Consider the following 24,204-nt stretch of genomic DNA (forward strand, 5'->3'; position numbering starts at 1 on the left):
TAACATAAACCCGCGTATACGCGAGTATGTTACACTTACAATATCGATGGTACGTAAAACATGATACGCGCGAGCATGCAAATAGCGGCGCATCTGTATCGAATATTAAGATTTCCATCGCCGATAAATCACTTGTAACGCGCGCTCGTGACAAAAGTTTCCTGTGGCGTATCCTCAGCAGAATTTATGAATGTAAAAATACTGTCGCGCCTGCGGAACTCGAGCGTTTACATCTACGAGATCGCGCGGCGATGTGCGTGAAAAACGAGCTGTATTTCATCTTAGCCCCTGCGCTTGCGAGCTTCTAATCGTTTCCAGTCAGAAAGCCACAAATCGTTTGCAATTAAAGCGGAAAGAAAAAAAAAAAAAAAAAAAGAATCACCGAGGGGAAAGGGGAAAAAACTGTCAAACGTTTCTCGAGCAAATAAATATGTAAAATAAAATCGCATAAAATCGCATAAGCGCTATCACGTGCCAAGCAGTGAGAGTAAACGCGTTCGTCAAGATCCCAAGCGAGTCGCCGACCGGCTTGCACAACCGGCTCTTTTCTTTGCGTTTCTTCACCTCTCTCCCGAGTCTACTTTATACAAGGTGTGTATATAGCTCCTTGTGATATACCTACGCTTAAATCCTACAAAGTAATACGTAGTAATAAAGTCTACTTACGCGATGTATATTCATATCTCAAGTTATGCATTTCATAAATCACGTGTTATTAACCTCCTCCTTTAAAGTCCCCCGATGGAAAATGAATGAATCGGCTTTTAAAATTGAAATTGTCCCATTTAAAATACAAGTAATTTTTCCAACTTTCTCCGCTCGGTTTCTATTTGTAGCAGCGGACACAAGCGGAAATCTTTTTCTGTATCGGTGTAGCTGTACTTTGATTTGTAATCCGATTAATCGTAATTGTGTCTCGGCGGAGCCATTGAGAGCCGGCAATCGCGAGTAACACGGATTCTAGGCCATTCTCTCTTGTCGGCGCAACTGTATTTTTCCCAAGTGCATGCTAGCGGCAGAAAAGTATGACGCGCAAACCACGCTAGTGTAAATGGACGCGCGCGCGCGCGTGTGTGTGCACATGTACGTGCACATATTGAAGCGTGTAATCGCCGTTGTTCGCGAACGGTGCAAAAGAGAGATACATGCGGTATACTGGCTCTCCGGCAACGTCGCCAAGAGTAGATCCGTCAGCTTATATTCCCACTTAACCGCTCTCCCACTGGAGTGACTTTTATTCGCGTACGTATATACGGCTTGGAGTGGACTGCTCGGTGACCTTTTATTACCACGCGTTACTCCACGAGGAATGCCGCTCGCGCGCGTTATTACCGAACATCGTAAACGAGAGGACGAGTTTGCCGTGTCGGATGTACGGAAGGAAGCTGCGTAAGATTTCTCCTCCTCTCAAGGACGAACTGAATCGTAATAGTGGAATAGCGTGAAATATTGTCCCTCTTACGTACTCTCTAAAAGTGAATCCGTGAAAATATCACTAATTTCAACGGTAAAGAATAAGAAACTAAGATTTCACTGAGAATTAGTGAGTGTTTTACTGATTTTCAGTGGAAACACTGATTTTTTTGTTTTTTTATCTTGTATTTCACTGATTATGGTCAGTTAAAATAAAATTCACTATAAAAGTAAATTTCGTTAAACGAAAGTAAAATTCATTATAAAAGTAAATTTTACTGTAAAACCAGTAATCGCTAGTTTGTTTACTACGATCGCTATCTCTCTCGTATTTAGTTTTAGTCATAAGAATTTCGTATCTAATCGTATTTAGTTTTAGTTATAAGAATTATTTAAAGTTTGGAAAGAGCGATAGATAAAATTAAAAATATTACTTCGATTTAATTTCAGATATTAAACGATCTTGTGAGTCGGACAAATAAATGTCTGGTGACTTAATGAAAATTATAAAGAGAATTATAGTTTAATATTTACCGATGATAGAAAGAAATATTACTGATATTGAGAAATATTACTGATTGAAACAGTCAAAATTATTAACTAATTCTTTCAATAAAATATCGCTGATTTAATTTTGCTGTAATCAGTGACAATTTACTGTTTTTCAGTGATAATACACTGATTTACTTTTAGAGAGTATATTATATCGCGTACAAAGAAAGAAAAAGAGTAATCTCTTCCTCGCGTCCTATTTATTAAAGCCGCACGAATTACTTTTCATTTTCCTCGGCGTCATTTACGAGGCTGATTTGTCGGACGTTAAATATTTCCGAGCGTAATTAATTATATTTCCCTGCCGCCGTTCACTCTTGGAGGTCACGATTACGAGGCTCGTTTCCTTTCTTTCCCTCCGCGAAAGGCGCCGCCGCTTGGTTTTCTCACTGGCGACGATAAACTGGAAACTGACGGAAGGTAAAGGAAATCCAGGCTAAGATGAGCGAGATTGTATCGAGAGGGACTATCGCCTGACGTTGATCGTCGTCCGATGTCGTGTAACCGAGCGGTAGTCGACCCGTGTAATCCAGTTACACCGCTCTTCGGGACCAGTTTTTCCAACTCTGATTATAAGAGGTCACCGTGTATACGCGAGATCTCTGCTACGTCGCTCCCGATATACGCAAAGTACGCCAATACACGTTTTATCCACCTGTCGCTTTTCGAGGAATTAATTTGTGAAATCCACCTAATCAAACTCGCTTCAAGTTCACACCTCGAATGTAACGTCAAATTCAACGTTTCTGAAATGAATGAATCATTAATGGAAACGAGATGTCAAGTAGGATTTTGTCATCGACACGAGCAATGTATGAAGCGCATTCGATTTAAGAAAATTTCCAATTTTTAAAGAAGTTTCTCTCTTATATAAATTTATCTCAAAATATCTCAAAATTTATTAATGCCTCTCTTTCTTTTCAACACCGAGGAAAATAAATAATGCGATCATATTAAAAGATTGATGTAAAGATAAATTAATCGTTTGCGCTGAATATTAGCGCATGTTTGTTTATGTCATTAAAATTGTTTGCGTCTTAAAATTCCGAAGCTAAACTTTAAGATGGCATCTCGGTGTTATTGCAGTACTGAAAAGTACAAATGCTTTACGTCCTTTACGTAAATGAAAAATGTAAATGGAAAATAAGAAAGAAACATACAACTCTCAACTTGTATATTCATGCTGTTATAAAACCATATTATTCGAGATACTAGATTCTTGTTCTTCATAATATTATATTTCACATTGTATCCTATAAAAAATTAAAATATGAATATTTAAAGCGAAAGACATAATACGTATAAAAAGACGTCTGGCGTATCAAATAAATATACATATTTATATAAGCAATTTAATTAATTTGATATCTTGATTTGAAAATTTTTAATTAAGGATGTTTTGTACCTATTTTCAAAATATTGAGAATTTAATAAAAATTGTACAGAATTATACATTAACAGAATTATTAATAAACCCTTACATATGTTTAGAATCTTTGGTACAATTTTTAAATCAATTCACTGAAGCGTTCACAAGTTATAAGGATTTTAATTTGCACCGAATTAACATGTGTTCTTATGGGAAACATAGCGAAAAACGTTGATTAACAAATAACAAAAACACATGGAAATAATATTCAGAATTTGTTTAAAATTTGAAAAAGTTTAGATACAGAGGAAATATTTGGTCGAATAATATTATACAAGTACTAACTGGTTAAAAAGATATTAAATATAATTCAATCAAGTTAGCCATGTATCTGTCAAAAGGCGAAATTTTCTGCCAAAAGTTAAAAATTTCGATTAACAACATTCGGAATATTTCAGTAAAATCGCAATAAATATTAAAAAATACATCTCTGCACTGTAGCTGTAAAATCAAATTGTAATATTCCACACAATTTCTTATTCAAAATACACCGAAAGTGGATATATTCATTTTTCAATATTGATTTTCAGCTACTTTTTGCTGGGACTGTACATACAAAACATCCTCAAGAGACATGTATAAAAAAAAAAACTGTCGCTGTATTAACTAATTGCACAAAAAACCTTGAAACAAAAAATCAATATAAACACAACGTAATACCTGTAATACCTGTATCACAAAAGTTTTCTACTCGAGAAAGAAGGTAAAAATTTGAGCAAAAGATTCGGAAAAAGCGGCGGCGGACTTGGGAGATTTAAGATTGGCAGATGAAGTAACGAGTAACGAGTTTCTCGATTTTCGTTAGAGCCGAAGCTCATCCGGGGGCGGTCGTGAGTTTCCGTTTAAAAGCTACTTCGGAGGAAAAGACCAACGTGCCTACGTGCTTCTCTTCTTTCGCGCAAACTTTTAAATTCCTAGTTATATTCCTTGCCCGGCGAAGGAGAAAAAGGGGGAAGAGGAGGAAGCAAAAGCTTCTCCTCTGACGCGCTACTTATGTTAGTCGTTCATCTCTCTCGCAAAGTCCCGCGCAAATCTTTCGCTCTTCTTTCGCTCAGCCGTTCGCCAAACCTTCGTAAGTGTAAAAACGGGTATTTCGTGACGTGGCAAATCACGTGGCGCGCGTGGAGAGATCCGGTTTTTCTTCCCCGTGACTCGGAGCATCCGGCCACGCGTCGTCTACGCGTCTAGTGTTAAATATATACGACGGGAGAAGACGACTCGAGATAGAGAGATAGATAGGTAAGAGGTAAGGCAGCAGCTGTTGGCTCCGCTCGGGCTTTAATAACGTCGATGTCGCGTTTGCGTGTCTATGTCGAATGTATTAAGCTTCTTCCCTCGGAGTATTAACGCGCAGAAAGCGGAATTCTGACTGACAGATGCCGACCGGGACGTGGGAGACGTACGATAATCTCGTGATTCAATCTCGTCTGGTTCAGCTATGTGTGTAGTATAAATAGTAGCTTAATCTGCAGTACGCGTTAAAGTGCGTAAACACTCCAATCGTCTCTATCTTGCGCGCGGAAAGCCCGATACGGCTGTTCAACATAGTTTCATAGTTTCACTCGTCTTTGTAATTTAATGTACGACAGCGAAGAATTTAGTCGACTTTTTTTATCGAGCACCTTTCGCGTTCCGATCACCAAACTTTGCAGCTTGTATTTCTTCTCTCGCGAGCTAGAAATTTAATACCGATCGAAAGCATGCGAGGACGGCCGGAGCGTGGTGAAAATAGAGCCCACTCAAGATCTGTTCTTAAATTTCAAGGGGCTCGGAGTCGATGCGCTTGTTACAAAGATATAAAAGTTCCTTTTCTCTCTTTTTCTTTCTATCCGACCATTACTTTACTCGAATCTTTCGCGAGAAATTCATCGAGACGTTGATCGTTCCGCCAAGTACAGCACTGACCTCTTTACATCTCCTTATTACTCGTCGACGACAGTATGAAATATACGTATACATGTATATACTTTGTCTCCTTTTTTTTTTCTCCTTCTTTTTATCGCGCGCTATGAACCGAGCTTGCCGCGCAAGCAACACCTTTCTAAGAGTGTACAAAGTTTACTTTAAATAGCAAACGTTGCGATTAAATATAATCATTGATATTTCCATTCGGATGCGAATGAATGAAAAAGGCGTTGCTCTTTTTTATGCCAATCTTTTATAAAATGCGGCGGAAGCATCCAAAGATTATGGATACGTATCAGATTTTATTCGCGTTAAAAATTGTGTACACATATGTGTATTAAATTTAATTCAATATCGCGAAACTTGAAATCGAATAAACGAAAAATGTATAAGCAAATATAACGCAAATTGATGGGTTAATTACGGTTTTACGGCAGACACTGGTTTTTCTTTGGAAAAACAGAAAAAAAAGGGAAAGCTTTAAAAATGCGAAAGTCATTTCCCAAGGCAATAGGATGCAAAACATCGGTAGCGAGTAAAACACATGTTTTGTCGTTAGCAAAATGAACCATGTGCGAAATGGTTCCATGTGTTTTCTTCTTTCGCAAACCGATTTCCGCGCATATCGAGGAAAGAATATGGGAAAAAAAAATAGAAAATGGAGACAGACTTGCGAGAAATATGGATAGTTATCTTTTACGACGATCTCTTCTCTACCTGGTTGCGTTATACGTCGCGACCTGTATTTAGAATTAGTCGAACGGAAACGCGATGCGACGTGTAATGTAAGCGAGACGTCGTCGCGCGGAAACGGTATCACCACGTTTCCGGTATCCCGATACATTAAGCATCATAAGCGTTTTCCCACAGTACCACTTACAATCCTTACACTGTATCACACTGAGTTTGGACACAGCGAAATATTTCTCCACTCGCGCGAATATAATTTACGATGTATAAATTTGATAAATTATTGTCTAAAAATCTAAAATCGATAAGCACGATAGCGCACAGAGAAAAATATCATTCTACTGCCAAGAAAAGCGATTCCTCAATTTATTTTTCTTTTTTCAAGTATAATACTTTTCTTCAACAAAGAATATATTCTTGAATAGTCTTAAGATGTACTCTCATCGCAAGTGTTAGAAAATCTCATTATCAGGTACTCAAAAGAAGAATTTATTTTCTCTTCAAGAATGTTGTAAAGTTGTATCAAAGAAAAATCAAACTTGCTTTACGCCAACTGTATGTAGTAAGCAAACCAAATTTTTGTTTTAATTTAATATTCTTGACTAAAATACTGCACTCGCTAAAATTCAGAATATATTCAGAATAATTAAATTTAATGAATATATTCAGAATAATTAAATTTATTGCTTGTGGTGAACTTATGATATATTTGCGGATATACAAACTTATGACGCTTAAAATAAATAATATTTACTTGAATACAGTATACATTTTTCTCTGTAGCTATAAGCACATTTAGCTTGTCTTATCAAAGAAAACGCACACTCTATTCGTCTTTTGCCAATCGTAGGTTGGCAGTAGCCGGGAGTAATAAAAAGGCGATTGATGTTTTATTAGATTTATTCCATGCAATTGATATTGCCAATATTGTGAAGGGTGATTTATAAAATAGAATTAATATGCAAGTAAAGAGAGAGAGAGAAAAGAGACAAAGAAAGTGAATAGCGTGTTGACGTTATAATGAATGTCACGATAAATAAGCGTAATAAACGTAATAAATGCGAAGGTGGACCTTTTACTATTGAATTCCCTAGAATTTTCATTCTTTGGTACATCTCTTTACAAAGAGAGAGAGAGAGAGAGAGAGAGAGAGAGAGAGAGAGAGTTCCTTTTATTATCATAAAATGCAAAATAAAACAAAAGTTTCTTTCCTTCAACAAGTCCCAGTTTCCATCCTGTTCTTTCTTTCCTTTTTTAAAGAGAACAACGGCCTGTATTCATACAGATAGCAACGACAAAATATTCCGAGTGCATCTTGTAATTAAAGCGTCGTGATTGAAAAACTATTTATTACTCGGATCCTAAGAGCGTCGGCATCACTAGCAAATAAACGGTAAATTAAACATGGCATATGACGTATATAAGTTGCTAATTCAAGCACTGGCAGACGGGAGTCTGCAAAGGCAATTTCGCTTCTCTCTCGTACCTCGTAGTCATAGGTAATTAGAACTACGAATGCAAGAGTGCATACAGCCGATGTTACAAACTTTCTGCGAAAATTCGACTGAAATGTCACCTGTTTCAATTTCAAGATGAAAAAAGCGAAGGCTCTCTCTAGTAGAATACGTCAAAAATATATCTCTGGGACGATAACAGTTGGCGTACTGTAAAAATGTTCCGATTAATTATGATTCTATACGAGAAATTGTTACGGTGGAAAAAGGTAGAAAAAAATATTACGAGAGGAAAAAAGCGATCAACAGCAAGCTAAAATTTGCATGGGCGACTATCTCATTCGCAGCAATTTACAATTTTTTCTCCGATTATCGTCACCAAAGATCTCACGTAACGGCAGTTAAAAGTAATTCCCTCTGTCTGTCGTTTGAGTTATCTCGACATGTAAATAAAAGTAGAAAATGCGAAAACGGATAGAAAAAGAACGATAAAATTCGCCGACACACACTCGCAACTATAATAACTAACAATAAGCAACGATAACTACATATTCTCGCGTCCTCTATAAATTCGCTCTTGCGGCAAACAACGAAACTTGCTCTCGCTCGACTATTCGGAGTGAAAATTTACACTATATTTTATCGCTATCATTGCTTTTTATCTCAACCCAGTGTATCTGTTCTTCAGCAATTGCACATAATTTATTGTACATGTATGCTGTATCGTTTATGATTTTACTGCGACGAATTAAAACAAATGATCGTTTTTTGAATAATTCTGCGATTATTCGAGGATCGTAATACATGGCATAACAAATCTCTTTTTTGTTTTTGTCCATTACATCTCGTGTCGATATATACGTATCGAAATATTTTAAATCTTTTTAACAAACACATAAACTACCTAATACATATACGTTAACAAACATAATGTGCCAAAAAACATTACATTTTTAATAAAGCACTCTCTTTAAAAGTGTTTTTGATTTATAAAAATTAAATTAGTACATCTAAGCATTGTTATAAAACAATAGAAAAAATTAACACTCGGCATTTTTATAACGTAAATTTCACGATCATTTATAGCTTCTTAGTTTGTCGACAAACGAGCCAATTTCACGTTTTTGCATAGAAAACACGATCCTATCGTCTCTCCGGCCTCATAGGAACGCTAATGAAGACTAACGATGAGCGTTAAAGTATCGATTCTCTATTCCACGTTGATAACAAATTTATATTGAGCATTACCGGATATACCGGGGTCGCAAAACCATCGTAAATATGTATATTATAAATGATTAAATGCATTATCGTTACACACACACAAACACACACACACACACACACTGTCAAGTACATAATATTCAATATTTTAATTCGTCTGATTCAAGGAAAAATCAATCGACTTCCCGCTATAAATGTAACTTTCTTCGGTGATTAGGTGGCACATTTGCGGTTCGTATCTCAAAATTTTATTTTTTCAAGTATAATCTGATTCAAGGAAAAATCAATCGACTTCCCGCTATAAATGTTACTGTCTTCGGTGATTAGGTGGCACATTTGCGGTTCGTATCTCAAAATTTTATTTTTTCAAGTATGTATTTGATGCGATAATTTTACATACGTTTAAATGGCAGAGCTAAACATTGCGGAGGAAAGAAAGAGAGCAAACTTGACCTGTACCATGTTGAGAAAGGATGTGACGGGCCTAATGTGTACTTGGAACGTGGTCAGAAAATTCGCATGCAAATCATTTGCTCCGTCTACGCGCGTCACGAGCTCCGTTCATCATAAACGACTGACAAGCAGTGGCAGGGTTGACGATTTTCGAATGCAAATGTATTTCGGCCGCAATCGAACGGACGTCAACATCGCTTTCGAGCAGTCATTTCTGACGGACGGTCGCCGGGTTTCTAAACTCCGCGACGCAACCGTTAAATCCAGCCAATTAGAACGGATTAGAACGATAATGGTCGCGACATGAATTACTGTCGCGTCAGGGACCGCGGGCTCCTAATGTCCCTGGCGCCAAAATTATCCCTTCCCCATCAATTTATCGTTTGCGCGAGCGAGTATTCTCCCTTTCTCCCTCGCTTCCGGCGTTAATATTATTAATATACTTCGAGAAGTGTATATATCGATAAAATCCAGAGCGGAAACAAAGAGAGGGCGTGATACAAGCCACGGCGACATTAAAATACACGCGGCGATTGCCGGTGCGTTTGCCGTAAATTTTCACGGCGGACAGAATCAACTACGCTTATTAACTGAATAAACTAGATGCGGTGCACCGAGTAGTAAATCGCTAACTCGACGTAAACGTCAAGTTTCAGTTTCGCGTTATTATTCGCTTTGGTTATCGTATATACACAAATATTTTGCGCTCTATAAAGCGAACGTGTTTTATGATTTTATCATAGACGCTCTGGTATGTTTGGAATGAAAGTGCCATTATCCAGGCTTTAACGAGCCCTTCGTTACATGTGCTTATGCGTTACGCTTCGTCAAACGCCCGATGAAATGTAACGCCTTCGACATGTGAATTTGCGGCATGTGAAACGTCTTTGAAACGTCTTTGTGTAACAGGATACCTAAAAAAACAGACCAAATATCAACTCGTTCTAAATTTAACATTCCCGATAAATGGTAGATACAAAAGAGATTCTGTTATATTCCGTAAATCCCATTTAATTATTACATTTTTAATCGCAATGAAAATAAAAGATTTAAAATGAGAGTGCGAATAATTACACAAGCCTGTGAAAAAGGGGATCAAAATTTTTTTTTAAAGATGTAATAGTGATTTTTGACGTAATTTTGCATTTAATTGTGCGTTGAATCCGAATCTGGCCACCGAATTTGCGTAGCACATCAGGTTTTTGAGTTATTTGTAGTTGAATAGCTCAAAAATCGCTATTTTAGCCCATTTCATGAATTTATTGAGTAAACCAAATTTTTTGAAATATTTCTGTCAATGGCATCGTATAATACTCACTTTCATCTTTCGAATCCACTTTCGATTACCACCGCACGATTTTTTTTCGCTCAGATATAAGAGTTAAAAGACTGGTCTTGCATAGAGATCCAATAAGCCATTCTAAATCAATCGTGCTACCTTTCTATCTCTCTACGGATCAAAATTAGGGTAAAAATATACATTTTTAAATACATTCTGTGACCTTTTGAAATTAAAAATGGCGCATCCAATATGGCGAATAGAATCACAATAAAAAGGCATAAAATTTAGAAAAATTTATCAAAATGTGTAACAACTGTATTAGACATTTTTTTACAATACTTTTTTGGTCAACCGAATCTGACATATGTCAGTCTTTTCAAATTTCAAGATTATGGATCTACCATATTGATGTCTATATAAATTTTCTTTAACATTAAATAAATTTTCTTACAACATCATACTTATATATCTCAGCAAAAAAAAACGTGTGGCGGTAATCGAAAATGGATTATTTGAAAGGCGAAAGTGAGTGTTATACGATTTCTGCCATTGGCAGAAATATTTTAAAATATTTGGTTTCCGCACAATAAATTCATGAAATTGGCCAAAATGACGATTTTTGAGCCATTCAATTACAAATTACTCAAAAACGTGACGTACTACGTAAATTTGGCGACCAGATTCAGATTTAGCGCACAAAATTACGTCGGAAATCACTATTGCATCTTAAAAGAAAAAAAAAGAAACAAAAACTCACAGGCCTGTGTTATCTTTGTTTTTTTAGGTTGAGGAAAGAAGCGAAATTTCACGCTGGAGATCTTATTGAAGTAAAATAATCATATTACACAAGCGAGAAAAAAGAGAGGAGAGGGATTTCGAGATACACAACTACGTTACTGTCCCATTCCACGCAAAGTCACGAAAGTATGTTACACGCCGCAGGTTGAATCACTCGAGACCTCCCTCTCTCCCTGATTTTCCTCCACCAAGGATGTCTCGGAAGCCTGAGATTCGTCGTGGTGACACACAGGTAAAAAGAGAGACGGGAGGAAAGAGAACACAAGAGTAAAACTACGAGACTGGAGGATCTTGTAAAAAAGATAAATGAATATTATATGCCACAATAGCCGAAGCCTCCAACGAAGAATTTTCGACAATCGGACCTCTTCCTTTTTCCGCTCATTGCTTCGTGCTTCGAATCACCGCGAAAACCTTGCCAAATTTGTTTAAGCCCATTTTGAATTTTTTTCGCGCACCTCGCTCTGCGGAAATATCGGGAAGAACGCGGGGGAAAAAAAAATTCGATCTTCCTTGTTTTTTTTTCTCCTCCAAGTTTTTTTCGCTCGAGTACTTGTTTCCCCGCAAGCGAGCTCGTCATTCGGGAACGTCGGACGACTAAACTCGGTGTAATTGAAAGAGATAGCGCGATCTATCTTCCTCGTAAAAAAAAATCAATCTTAACGACCCCAAGGAGAGTATGCGTTTTCCCCGAGACACAGTGAAAACCCAACTTATAAATCATTCACACGCCCGTAACGTTTCTCCGCTTCGTAAGTAGGTAAATTCCATTACGGATGCCGAGCCGTCGGCCGTGCATCTCGTAAACTTTTGCCGGGAATAAAATTTGACGGATGCAATTTTTTTTTTGCCGATAGCGCATTATTCTTTATTCGCGCGGCGGGCGCTGGAATAAAGTTCCTCGCGTGCTCATCGAAAGACATATTTATCGCGAATACGCTCGGTCACGTATCTCCGCGAATATTTCGCAAGTGTTTCGAGAAGCGCGAGATCCGTTCGAGGAGCAAATTTTTATTTCCCCTACGCGAGGTCAGGAAAATAAAAAATAAAAAATTAAAAAAAAAAGAAGGAATAAATATACCTATGTCTAAAATGTGTCTAAAATTTTCCCAACCGGCAACGATATTGATATCAGAACGATAATGATATTAGAACGTGCTCTTCCGCGTTACCGTAGATACGTTATCGATACTTGCGATTATCTACGCGGGATAAAGGTCGAAACGAGATACCGAGACGTGACCGTTTATGCCATCCATGAAAAGTCGCGGACTCGAGAACGCTTTGACTCCGAAGAACGACCGAGAATAGTCATAATCGCGCGTCCATGGGGCCTCGCAACGACTCGCGGCAGCCCTGCGGTCGAGAAGTCTATCGTCTGCAGCTATACGTTCTGCGACAGCGTTTCTCAAAGCACGAGGAAACCTTATATCCCGGAAAAACTCGCGTAATTGACATGCGTTTAACGCTGGCATGGCCTGATTCTACTTTAACTTTAATAGACTTAAAATATGACGCTCTATAAAAAAAAAGGTCGCTTCAAAAAGATCGTTAATTAAATTTGATCTTATCTAACCGGAATTGTTTTTAGCACTAATGCACTATGAAATAACGCTACATATAGCGGCGGAATAAAAATGGATTAAAATAACTGATGGGATTTGAATTTGAGATTAATACGGCAGCGAATAAAATGTACTTTTAACGAATAAAAAAGAATTCTTTCCTTCGTAAATTTTTTTTTCAATAAAAAAGAATTAATAGATATTAGTATATCATATTTCGATAATTCAATCGGAATTGCTAGGCCGCGGAAAAAGTTGACGCGATCGCGTCTCCAGCTGCAATTACAAACTCTGGGGAAAACGAAACATTTCGCGTGTCATAATACATGGCATTAATTTCACAATCCTACGATGTCAAGAGCAAAGCGCCGAGCCTCCGAGAGCGAATATTTAAGCCACTCGTGGCGCATACGCGAAAAGTTAAAGGTACAGCTACATTTACGAATGTTTTGCAACGGTTTTTGCAGCAAGAGAGCATTGCATACGTGTTCGTGCCGAGATTAAATACATCCACGCCGAGCGTCGTTAATGAAAAGCTGCGCGCACAGCTGTAAGCCGCCGTCGACGGTTGGCTCGTACAATTTTTTACTTGCAAACGAACGCATAAAGTTCAGAGCGATACAGGCGAAGTCTATAATTTCTCAAGTTTACTTTGAAACGAACGAAAATTGTATTCAGAGCGAATTTTACGTATCAGCTGTACCGACGTCACAATACTGACGGTTGGATCTAGTTTTGATTAATTACAATTTTGTTCTCTCTCAACATGTCACGTGAAAAATGAGCTTCTGATTTACAAAAGGGAATAACGAATCGCGACGAAATAAAGTTATCGTACGAGCGTGCTCCTGTTTCTGAAAAATACTCGGCGTAATTCGGAGAGAGGGGCCTTCGGTTAGCCGGTCGTTGAGAAACCCTGCCTTATACACGCTGCACCTACAACAAACGGCCGGCGACCCCAGGCGCTCTTTGTCCTCTCGACTCCTTTCCACCCCTCTCTGACCGTTCAGACCGTCAGCCCTCTCTTTTCCGCCTTTGTCCCGTCTCACTCGCGCTATTTCTTCCAAGCATCGCGCGCCAGTATCTCGGACTCGTTCGACGGGGAACAGGCACAGATTTCCGAAACAAAAAATGCATTCGGATCGATTGCTTCGACCTGAAAAAAACAATTTATCTCCGCGATCTTTTTTCACAGAAAAATAACCAAAGTTATTTCCATTATCTGTATATTCTATTTTTTTCCATCGTTACCTGCGTTTGCGATACTTGAAACTCTCCGATATTCACGAATAATTATTTTTATTATTGTCATTATTTTCCCGCTGCTAAAAATTGCATAATGCAAATGTTTCGTGTTTCAAATGTTTTTTCGAATGAGACGCATATTTCGAAGTACAAATATAAGTCAAAAAAAACACGGATAAATTTTGCGTCAGGCATAAATACAGGCAAAAAAGAAACATATCCAAGAAAATTAATTCGCGGTAAAGGTAGCTAATAACACAATTAATGTAGTTGATCGGCGAATGAGATGTTCCTTCAACTGGAGCGCTTAAGGATGTTTTGTACCTATTTTCAAAATATTGAGAATTTAATGAAAATTGTACAGAATGTCCTTACAAATGCTTAGAATCTTCAGTACTATTTTTAAATCGATTTACTAAAGCGTTCACAAGTTATGAGGATTTTAATTTATTAATACACCGAATAATATGTTAAGGATTTTAATTTATTAATACACCGAATTATATGTTAAGGATTTTAATTTATTAATACACCGAATTATATAATTACACCGAATTAACATGTGCTCTTATAGGAAACGTATAACCACATCGCTTCAAAAGCACATGGAAATAATATTCAGAATTTGTTGAAAATTTACAAAAGTTTAAATACAAAGGAAATATTTGGTCAAATAATATGTATCTGTCACAAGGCGAAATTCTCTGCCAAAAGTTAATTCATTTCGATTAAGGATGTTTTGTAGCTATTTTCAAAATATTGAGAATTTAATGGAGATAATATGCAAATAATATTCAGAATTTGTTTAAAATTTGCAAAAGTTTAAATACAAAGGAAATATTTGGTCAAATAATATTATACAAGTACTAGCTGGTTAAAAAGATATTAAATATAATTTGATGAAGTTAGCCATGTATCGGAATATTTCAGTAAAAACGCAATAAATATTAAAAATTACATCTCTGCACCGTAGCTAAGATCAAATTGGAATTCCACACAATTTCTTATTCAAAATACACCAAAAGTAGATATATTCGTCAATATTGATTTTCAGCTACTTTTTGCACATACAAAACATCCTTAATTGAATTTTCCAACTGACGTTTGGTGATTTTAGTTAACTATCCCCGATACCCTGAAATACCAAAAGCGCGAACAAGACCGCGATGTCGATTTACGTTACACGTGCACCGTTAGCTCTACTCGGGCTCGAGAAATCGTCGATGATTCAAGCGCGAGACGTGACTAACCATCTTGAGCTGTTTCATCGCCGTGAGGCACGCGGGAAACGGAACTCATTAAATTCGCAGAATATTTCGCGAACAATCGCGGATCTCGGTCCCGGGCTCTCGCAGTTCATTCTCTACCCTCTTCCTTTTATCATTCCGTCCTTCCGACCGTCACTACAACCAATTAAATCAGCATATCCGCGCGTTAAATCCGCGCTCGAGTCCTGCAAGGAATCTTAAGCCGCTAATCTGCGAACGTATTTAACCGAAGAGAACGGTGCAATTTAGCGGTTGTCGCGTCCCGGTCGCCAAAGGAAGGATTTCGCGGCAGCTCGAATCTGCGATTGCGAGAGGCAATCGGCGAACAGACGTTGCGAAACTTTACGCTTGCCGACTGACGTCGCATTTCGTTGGGATTAACTTGGCGGTGGTAATAATTTCTCAAGCGATACGCGGATAAAGTCTAATGACTTCATTCATGTTGGGCGCGCGATGAGTTATACAATTCGTACTCTAATAGTATATATAAAACGAAATGCGTACACAGAAAAAAAAATGTCAAATCAAAATTTGTATAATTAAACTACGTGTTCGTTGTTGTTTCGTATATACAATTTATAATCTTCTTAGAAGAATTGAATAATTTTAAATTTCAACAATTTTATAGTCTTATTTTAATATTGTAATTATTTATAATTATTTAATTCTACTTTAAGAAAATTATAATCTTTGATTTAAAAATGTTATTTTCTACCTAATATATTATTTTTTTTCCATTCAAGAAAGTTAGATCTTAAATCATAAGAATATATTTTTCTTGATGGAACTATATAAAATTATTCGAGCAATTATATTTTTCTTTAATTAACGTAATAAAATTTCACTTCAAGATTTCCATTTTCCGAAACTAAATATATTTTCAAAACAAGAATGCCCTTCTTTCTGTGTACGCGGCTGCATAAATAAGAAAAAAAAAGTTGCAAGATAAATGTAAATTAAATGATTAAAAATAGACGACTTTAATATTTCGTTCCAATTCAAAAGATATCGAAGTCGAGATAACTTAATTACGTCATCACGCTGACCGTGATAAATCGTTTCGTGATTTCAATTACCTTTTGAAACAAAGCCGACAGATATGAATACCATTCCCGACGCGTGAAAATCCATCTTGGAGAGAATCTACGCGCGACACAATTTTCGAAGTCAGCCCGAACTTTCAACCGCGTGATTTCCAACGTTTTCAAGATTCACACGGAGTAAGCGACTTTGGTCGTCCTAAAATATGACCAAACCCGTGAGATTGGTCGAAAAGTACGCGACCCCGACTCTCTCTTTCTCTCTCTCTTTTGTCCTCTTCCGGCCGTCCGTTCGGCGACTATGGCTAACGTAATCCCAGAATCGGCCAAGCGTTTCCTCGCTGTTTGCATAATCCCCACTGGATTGTACACTTGTTTACGTCTCTCCCTATTTCTCTTGCATACCGACATTTACGATTTCCAACCGGTTCGAAATCAACGATAAAGAAAATAATGTTCAAATTTTCTCGAAAATACTCTTTTGATAATATCCCCATTTTAAAAATATACAAATAACAAATATAAAATTTTCTATTTTATATACAACTTTTTTTATAACTTCTTGTTATCTTTATCTTATAAACTCGCATACCCTTTATCCTTTGTGATATCACTTATCTTTATTTGTGTCAATCAAAAGAGTAAAATAAGTACATTTTTATTTTCTTCCTCAGCGAGAATAAACAATCGTCTTTATCGTTTCAAAGTTGTATTATATCTATACCAATAACGCTTTTAATCGTTATATAATTACTATCCTCGCGTATATCGATAATCTAAATGTGTGAACATTAATTAATAGTATTATAGCAGTAAAGAAATGTATGGGGATATTTTTGAAGAAAAACGATGCATCACGTTTTCGAGCTCGAAAGACACGAAAAAGAATTCAAACTTTCAAGGAGAAAGTACAAAACTACAACCTGCTTAAGATCACGCCATCCAAGTCGAAGGTCTCTCGAACCGAATTCTCATACAAAACGGTGCTGATTGGCTGAATGAAGACGTTCACGGATGAATTTCATGTCAATTAATATTAATAAAAGCTGATCACTGATCCTCACATATGTATGTATATATATACGTAGACAGACATGAATACAGATGAGCATGAATCGTGGTTGTTCAAAGAGTGAATATCATCTCGCATCATCATTTTTAATTCATCTCTGTATCATTTTTTTAGTTCACCTGTCAAGCATAATGAATAATTTTTCAAATGTACTGCGACAAATACGTCTATCGAACTCTTGTGATTCGATCGATAAAGATGTTTTAAGGATCGATGGTCGTCTAGCGATCTGAACAATAGCGACATTGATCTATCCCGATAGCTTCTCCGTTCTGGACATTAATTTTACAGTCCGATATCACGATAAATACACGCTGTTACGGTCTATTCTAATACGTTCTCTGCGTTACGCACCGTTATCGCAGAAAATTGCAGGCAAAATGCACGTCTAAATGAATGGTATATAGGTTGTCCCAGTCCCAGTTTCTCGAAATCAATTCTCTATGCGATTAAGGTTTGCGATAACGCATTGATTTCTCTTGAATAAAAATTACTTTTAAGAAAATGCATTTCAAAAAATTATGAAATAAAGTTTCATCAAACACTAACAGATTTGCACGAAAATATCGATCGCAAAGATAAGGAGAAGGTTTTGTATGTACAATCCCAGCAAAAAGTAGCTGAAAATCAATATTGACGAATATCCACTTTTGGTGTATTTTGAGTATTGAATTGAATGGAAACTGAATTGAAGAAATTGTATGGAGTATTACAATTTGATCTTAGCTACAGTGCAGAGATGTATTTTTTAATATTTATTGCGTTTTTACTGAAATATTCCGATACATGGCTAATTTCATCAAATTATATTTAATATCTTTTTAACCAGTTAGTACTTGTATAATATTACTTGACCAAATATTTCCTCTGTATCTAAACTTTTTTAAATTTTAAACAAATTCTGAATATTTCCATGTGTTTTTGTCATTTGAATCGATGGAATCATGGTTGTACGTTTCTCATAAAAACACATGTTAATTTGGTGCAGATTAAAATCCTTATACACTGTAAAAAAATTATGTAAAATTACACATATAATCAGTGTAACAATTACGCTATTTATAACGGAAATATATAAATTCATGTACTTTTACAAAAATTAGTTTTTTTACTCTTTATTGTGTAAATATTCGTTTATATTTGATGAGAAATTACACTTAATAAACGAATATTTACACAATAAAGAGTAAAATAATTAATTTTTGTAAAAGTACATGAATTTATATATTTTCGTTATAAATAGCGTAATTGGTACACTAATTATTTATGTAAATTTTAAATTAAATTTAATATGTGAAATTGTATAAATACATATACAAAATGTATTATTACATAAACATTTCTAGAAATCTACTTCTAACATGTAAATTTATTAGTACAAGATGCTTACTTATTATTTAAGATGATATTTAAGATAATAATTTTACCTATGAAATGTAAATTTCCTAATGTATGTAAATATACACCTTTAATAGTTGGTCTCAATATCACCCCACTATAATAGTTGTAAATTTACATCAAAATTTTTTACAGTGTAACTTTAGTGAATCGTTTTAAAAATTGTACTGAAGATTCTAAACATATGTAAGGACATTCTGTACAATTTTCATTAAATTCTCAATATTTTAAAAATAGGTACAAAGCATCCTTAATGTTGAAAAATGAAAAAAACTCGTCTCGATAAAAGTACTCTGCCGTTTTATTTCCGATAACGAAAACATCGACACATTGCGCAAAGATTCACGTATGAAAAATGATCCGGGAGACCCTGTGTGTAACGCGCTTTATTTTCCGGTAGGATGCTACCGCGAAACGCCAAGTCACGCATATGAAGACAAAGACAACCGGAATACCTTTCAAGGATTACGGCGCGGATACAACCGCAGGTACGGAGGTAATAAAACCGCAACACGCAGAGTACAAGAGAACCCGGGGCCTCGAGAACTCTTCTTCGTTACTCTTCGCTAACGTGAACGCCCGACTTCAAATCGTTTACGATGTCTTCCAGCAGTCTCCGGTTGAAAAAAAAGGCATTTCGCTCGCCTTTACGAACTGGCACATCGTAACTTTTATACAATTATCAAATTGCCAATCGCTCCCGTCAAAAATTTTCACCCGGCAGACTCGCCGAGAAGATTCAAATCGACTTGTAATATTCGCGATACGGAAGAGATCGATGCGTTCCTCGTTTCTTCGACCGACCCTTATGCGCGAGCCTCGTGACCTCTCCGACCTTTTATTAATCCTTTGTGTTTGAGGTACAATGAGATTTCGTGAGCAAGTTTTCACGAAAAGAGACGTAAAATTTACCAACATTAGTGTTCAACGTTTCCTATTAAAAACGCTTTAAAAATGCAGTTTTTAATATCTTTAGAAGGCGGTTCTTTATTCTTTTCGTGCCGCACGATATCTTTCATACATTATTTGCGATACGACTTTCATGTAGAAGAGAAGGGACGTGAAAGAATGTTTCAAGTTATTATGCAGCAAACAGAAACGGTCACCACGTTATTAGTCTTGCAACTTCCGTCTTACAAATCCCGTCGGCATACAAAGAGATGCCAAAATATCACGCTCGTGGCATTTTTTAACCTTAATTTTATTAGAAGTGTTAATAGACCCTTTGGTAACTCTCTTGTGTACAAATTGCTTCAAAAGAGATCCGATGACAGATGTATTTACACATCCGAAAGTTACTCAATTATGCCGCAAAAAATTTTAAGCTCGGATCATTTTCATTAGACTCCCGCAGTTTGTTAGTTGACAGTCTGGAATCGTCTTATATACGCGTTGTAATTCATCGGGTTTATCGCGACTCGCATCAATATGCCATGTTCTGTCGGCAAACATCGCGGGTATTAGGCGTGTCAGTTAAACTAATTCCGCGTTGGAGAATTTCAACGAGGGAAAGACGACACACCTACAGCTGAGTAACTCCTTTCTTCGCTTCCCCTCGCGATAAGTCGCGCGTATCGTGTCACCTAATACGGCGGTAAACCATCTCGTTAAATCAAGAGAGACACTGAGAAAGTGTCTCGAGAGGAACTCTCTGTATATAATTCCTTTGTGCTTGTGTTCCTTATTTACAGCTAAAGTCAAAGCAAAGTCAATTTTATCCCAATTCGCTCTCGTTTGATATTTTTATCAAGCCACAGGACTCGTCTAATTCTATAACGCGTAAGAGATCTTTGCAACTCGGTAATATTTTTATCCGACGATTAATTATAATATACTTTTGTCTAAATTTAAAAATAAATTTTGACATTTTATTTATAATTGGCACCCCCTCTGTTTTAAATAATCTTTAAAAAATGAATTTAATTTCTCCAATATCTAAATTAATTTTTAAATTTGTTTTTATTTTAGTTTCACAACTTTTTGTTTCGAAAGCGTGTAGCCCGGAGCAAAATGTGTATATTACACTCCAATTATAAATATGCAATATTTCATAATGAATTATATATATATATATATATATATATATATATATATATATATAAAACAAAAAATTTATGGAAATAACATTTCTACGTTGAGCTAAATATATTATGCAATTAAATTATTGTAAAAAAATTATATAATTTTTTAATCACAAAAGAGAAATATAAAAAGCTTTATTCGCGATATAAAAAATTAATAAAAACCAATTTTTCTGCTCGATAGATTTGAAACGAGCTTATCGCGATTAAAAATAATTGCAAAATGTTTTTGAAGACAGCCGGTATTTATGACAATCGAATTTTATTATCGTAAAAAAAATTACGCGATTCAGAAATATTTAGAATTATTATTTTTATATCAAGCAGCGGTAAGTCAATTTTTTCTGTCCAATTCTCGAGACAAACAAATTAACAATTCTAATTGCGGAACCGAAATTAATAACTGCCGTTTAATGTCCATCGATCGTTTCTTTGGAATCGTGACGAGAAAAATTTCGTAAACCTATATTTTTCTAACGTCACGTGCGATCGAAACAACGTTATTCACTCGAGTGCATCTTCTTTTAGCGCAAATCGCCTGGCGAGCGACTTTTTTTTTCTGATACTTTTTATCTAGCTTGTATCCTAACAAGACTTGATTTTTCTAGCAATTTTCCTACTTCTCTGCTCCCGTGCACATCGTTTACAAGATGTGAGTCGCGCATCTTGATTAACAAAATTGCGAAGCGATTCAAACCAAAATGGCAGAAATAAATTGAAATGCGAAACACGCTTATTATAACGGAATTAATGGAATTTATTATTATAACAGAAACTATTTTAAATCTATGTAGCGTATGTTGAAAAAATATCTGGGTTAAACATTAATTTCGCATCGTATACGATTACGTAAGCATTGTAGAGTCATTAACCATTCGTGGAAATTTGCTATTGCGATCGATTATCGCTCGAAAATAAAAATTTATATCAATTAATTCAATTTCAATCGAGCTTTTAAAAATCACTCAAGTTTTTGAAATAACAAGCATAACCTTTCAATTCGTGATTAAAGTGTATAAGAGATGCTTTTTCGAACGATTTATTTTACATTTTTAAATCAAATAATAGGGTCCTCCTAAATAAAGATTTAACGTGATTAAGTTAAATATTAAGCTAAAGTAAATATAATGCTAAAATCAATAAGCTAACCAAACTGCAGAGTTAAAACAAAGTTAATCGCTTATAATTAATCACCTATATGATTCGATAAAATAAAAGAGATTCATTTTAAATTATTTAAAGATATTTTGAATTAGCCAAAACATATTATATCGGTATTAAATATTTATATGTGTCCCATAAAAGATTATTTATTACCGTTCCGTTATAATATAATTGCAGAGATGCGCTAAAACTGCATAAATATCGTATAATCGATAATACAAATGAAACAAATTTCAATTACTATTCGATTACTAATCTAGCTAAATTTCTCATTGGTTCGCGTTTATCTCGCATTTCGCCATTATTCGTTATTCAACTTTTATTTATCCGTTATTCAACTTTTATTTATCCGTTTACGTGTCGAATAGCCGCTTTTGTTGCTTTAAACCGAACACCGATGATATGCTCTTGCGCATACCATGAGCGTCAATGGCGTCCATGTTATTCTCACGAGAACGTGGCGTTCGCAGTTAACACCGCCAGGTTTCCTCGTAGGACGTTTTACCTCTCTTTCGTCCCGAGAACGTCGTCGTCTAACGACGAGAACGCGACCGCAGGTTCGCGAGAATGCGTGACTCTGTTTCAATGAATCGCGTCTCGTAAATAAGTCCCAGGCCTGAGGCCCTGCTGCGAGCGAAACATCCCCCCCCCCTCCTTTTCCTCCTTTACCTTCGCGATCTCGTCCTTCGATGCACCAACACGCACGCGTGCCGTGCTCGCGCATGCGCACGAGCACGGATTTTGAACACGGACGAGACACATGGACGCGTCTTGTAACGAACGCGTGTAACCTCGGGAAGATATGCCTTACTCACCCAGAGTTCCGCAGAGTAGCAATTCGCAGATGACGAAGACAGGTAGCGCGGGAAAAAACCGCAGGTTCCTCGAGAGTTCTCGCGCGATACACTTCCCCGTCATCGTCGACAGTCTCGCCTCCCCCTGCACTCTTCCAGGAATCTCGCTTCGAGAAGCTTCTCACACCACGTCGTCTTTATCGTCCTCTTCGTTGGGCCGGTGTCCTTTTCGGCGGTTGCGCGCAATCAGTTTCAACGCTCACTCATACACCACCTGCACACGCGACTCTCATCGTGCCTTGTCTTATCGCTCTCCTCTGCTCCGTGAAAAATCGAGTAAGACGCAATTCAACACACCCGGTCACACTCGCGCGACTCTCGGCCGCGAACGCGTCCCGGCCAACACTCGTCCGTCAGATACGTCGAAGAAGACCGACGCCGTGCAAACGCGTCTAACCGACTGACTAAGGCCACCTACGGGAACGCGTCGTTTCCCTTCCCGCCCGCCAGGAATCCTCCCCCTCCGTGCAACACTGTACCGCGCCGTGCGTTCCCCCACCCGCTCGGCCTCGCTCTCCATCCCCCCCTCCAACTGCACAAACAGAGCGCACCCCCACCACGCTCGGTGCTACTTGTTGATCTTCGTCCAGGAGCGCGCGACCGCGCGTCGAGCCCGGTTTCTTCTCGACCTACAAAGGGAAAACACAAAGAGCGATATTGTATTTCTTCTCTCGAACTAGACACTCTCAAATTTACACAGCGCGGGCATCGTATACTTTTTATTATTTTTATCAAACTAATTAATTAAAACATCTTCTCTAAATAATTATTCAAAATAATTTTATTACATTAATTTTTATAAATTACTTAACTCTTTTTTTTTCGAGATTATTTAAAATTTAAAATTTTTATTTAATTAATCCTGATACTGGAAGGTACAATTATTTAAATTTACTTTCCCAAATTAATTTTATATTATTCATTTACATTATAAATATTATAATTTTAATAATTATTTTAATTAGTATACTTTAACATATGTTTTTTTAAATAATTTTAATTATTTTTATTTCTCGTTCTAAAAATAAATAATTAATCTTCCAATAATTAAAATTTTAATATAAATTATTAATCTATTCTTCTATGTAAATGAATTATTTTTTTAAGCTAAAATTTTATCATTCTGAATACACTTTCCAGTACATTTACCTTGTTATGACTTTTCTCATATATTGAAAATGACGAGCTTAGAATTAAAAATTATTCTATTTAAAACAAATCTTGCGATCATTTTAAATAGAATAATTTCTAATTCTTCAAACAAATTTTTTCTTCTTGAAAATCTCGAGTAACGTGTCATACGTAAAATGTCAAATA

General features: G+C 36.4%; 1 protein-coding gene across 1 annotated transcript in view; it reads right to left on the reverse strand.

The window, feature by feature from the left end:
- Window positions 1-23,346, reverse strand: part of LOC105254073 (DE-cadherin) — a 129,256-nt gene extending 105,910 nt beyond the window's left edge. Inside the window, exon 1 of the mRNA XM_020028384.2 lies at window positions 22,849-23,346. Coding sequence (XP_019883943.1) covers window positions 22,849-22,951 — 103 coding nt within the window. The 5' untranslated portion in view covers window positions 22,952-23,346. The remainder of the gene's footprint in view (window positions 1-22,848) is intronic.
- Window positions 23,347-24,204: the final 858 nt, after the last annotated feature.

The sequence above is a fragment of the Camponotus floridanus genome, unplaced genomic scaffold (assembly GCF_003227725.1).
Source record: "Camponotus floridanus strain SB8 unplaced genomic scaffold, Cflo_v7.5 scaffold1, whole genome shotgun sequence".
NCBI lineage: Eukaryota > Metazoa > Arthropoda > Insecta > Hymenoptera > Formicidae > Camponotus > Camponotus floridanus.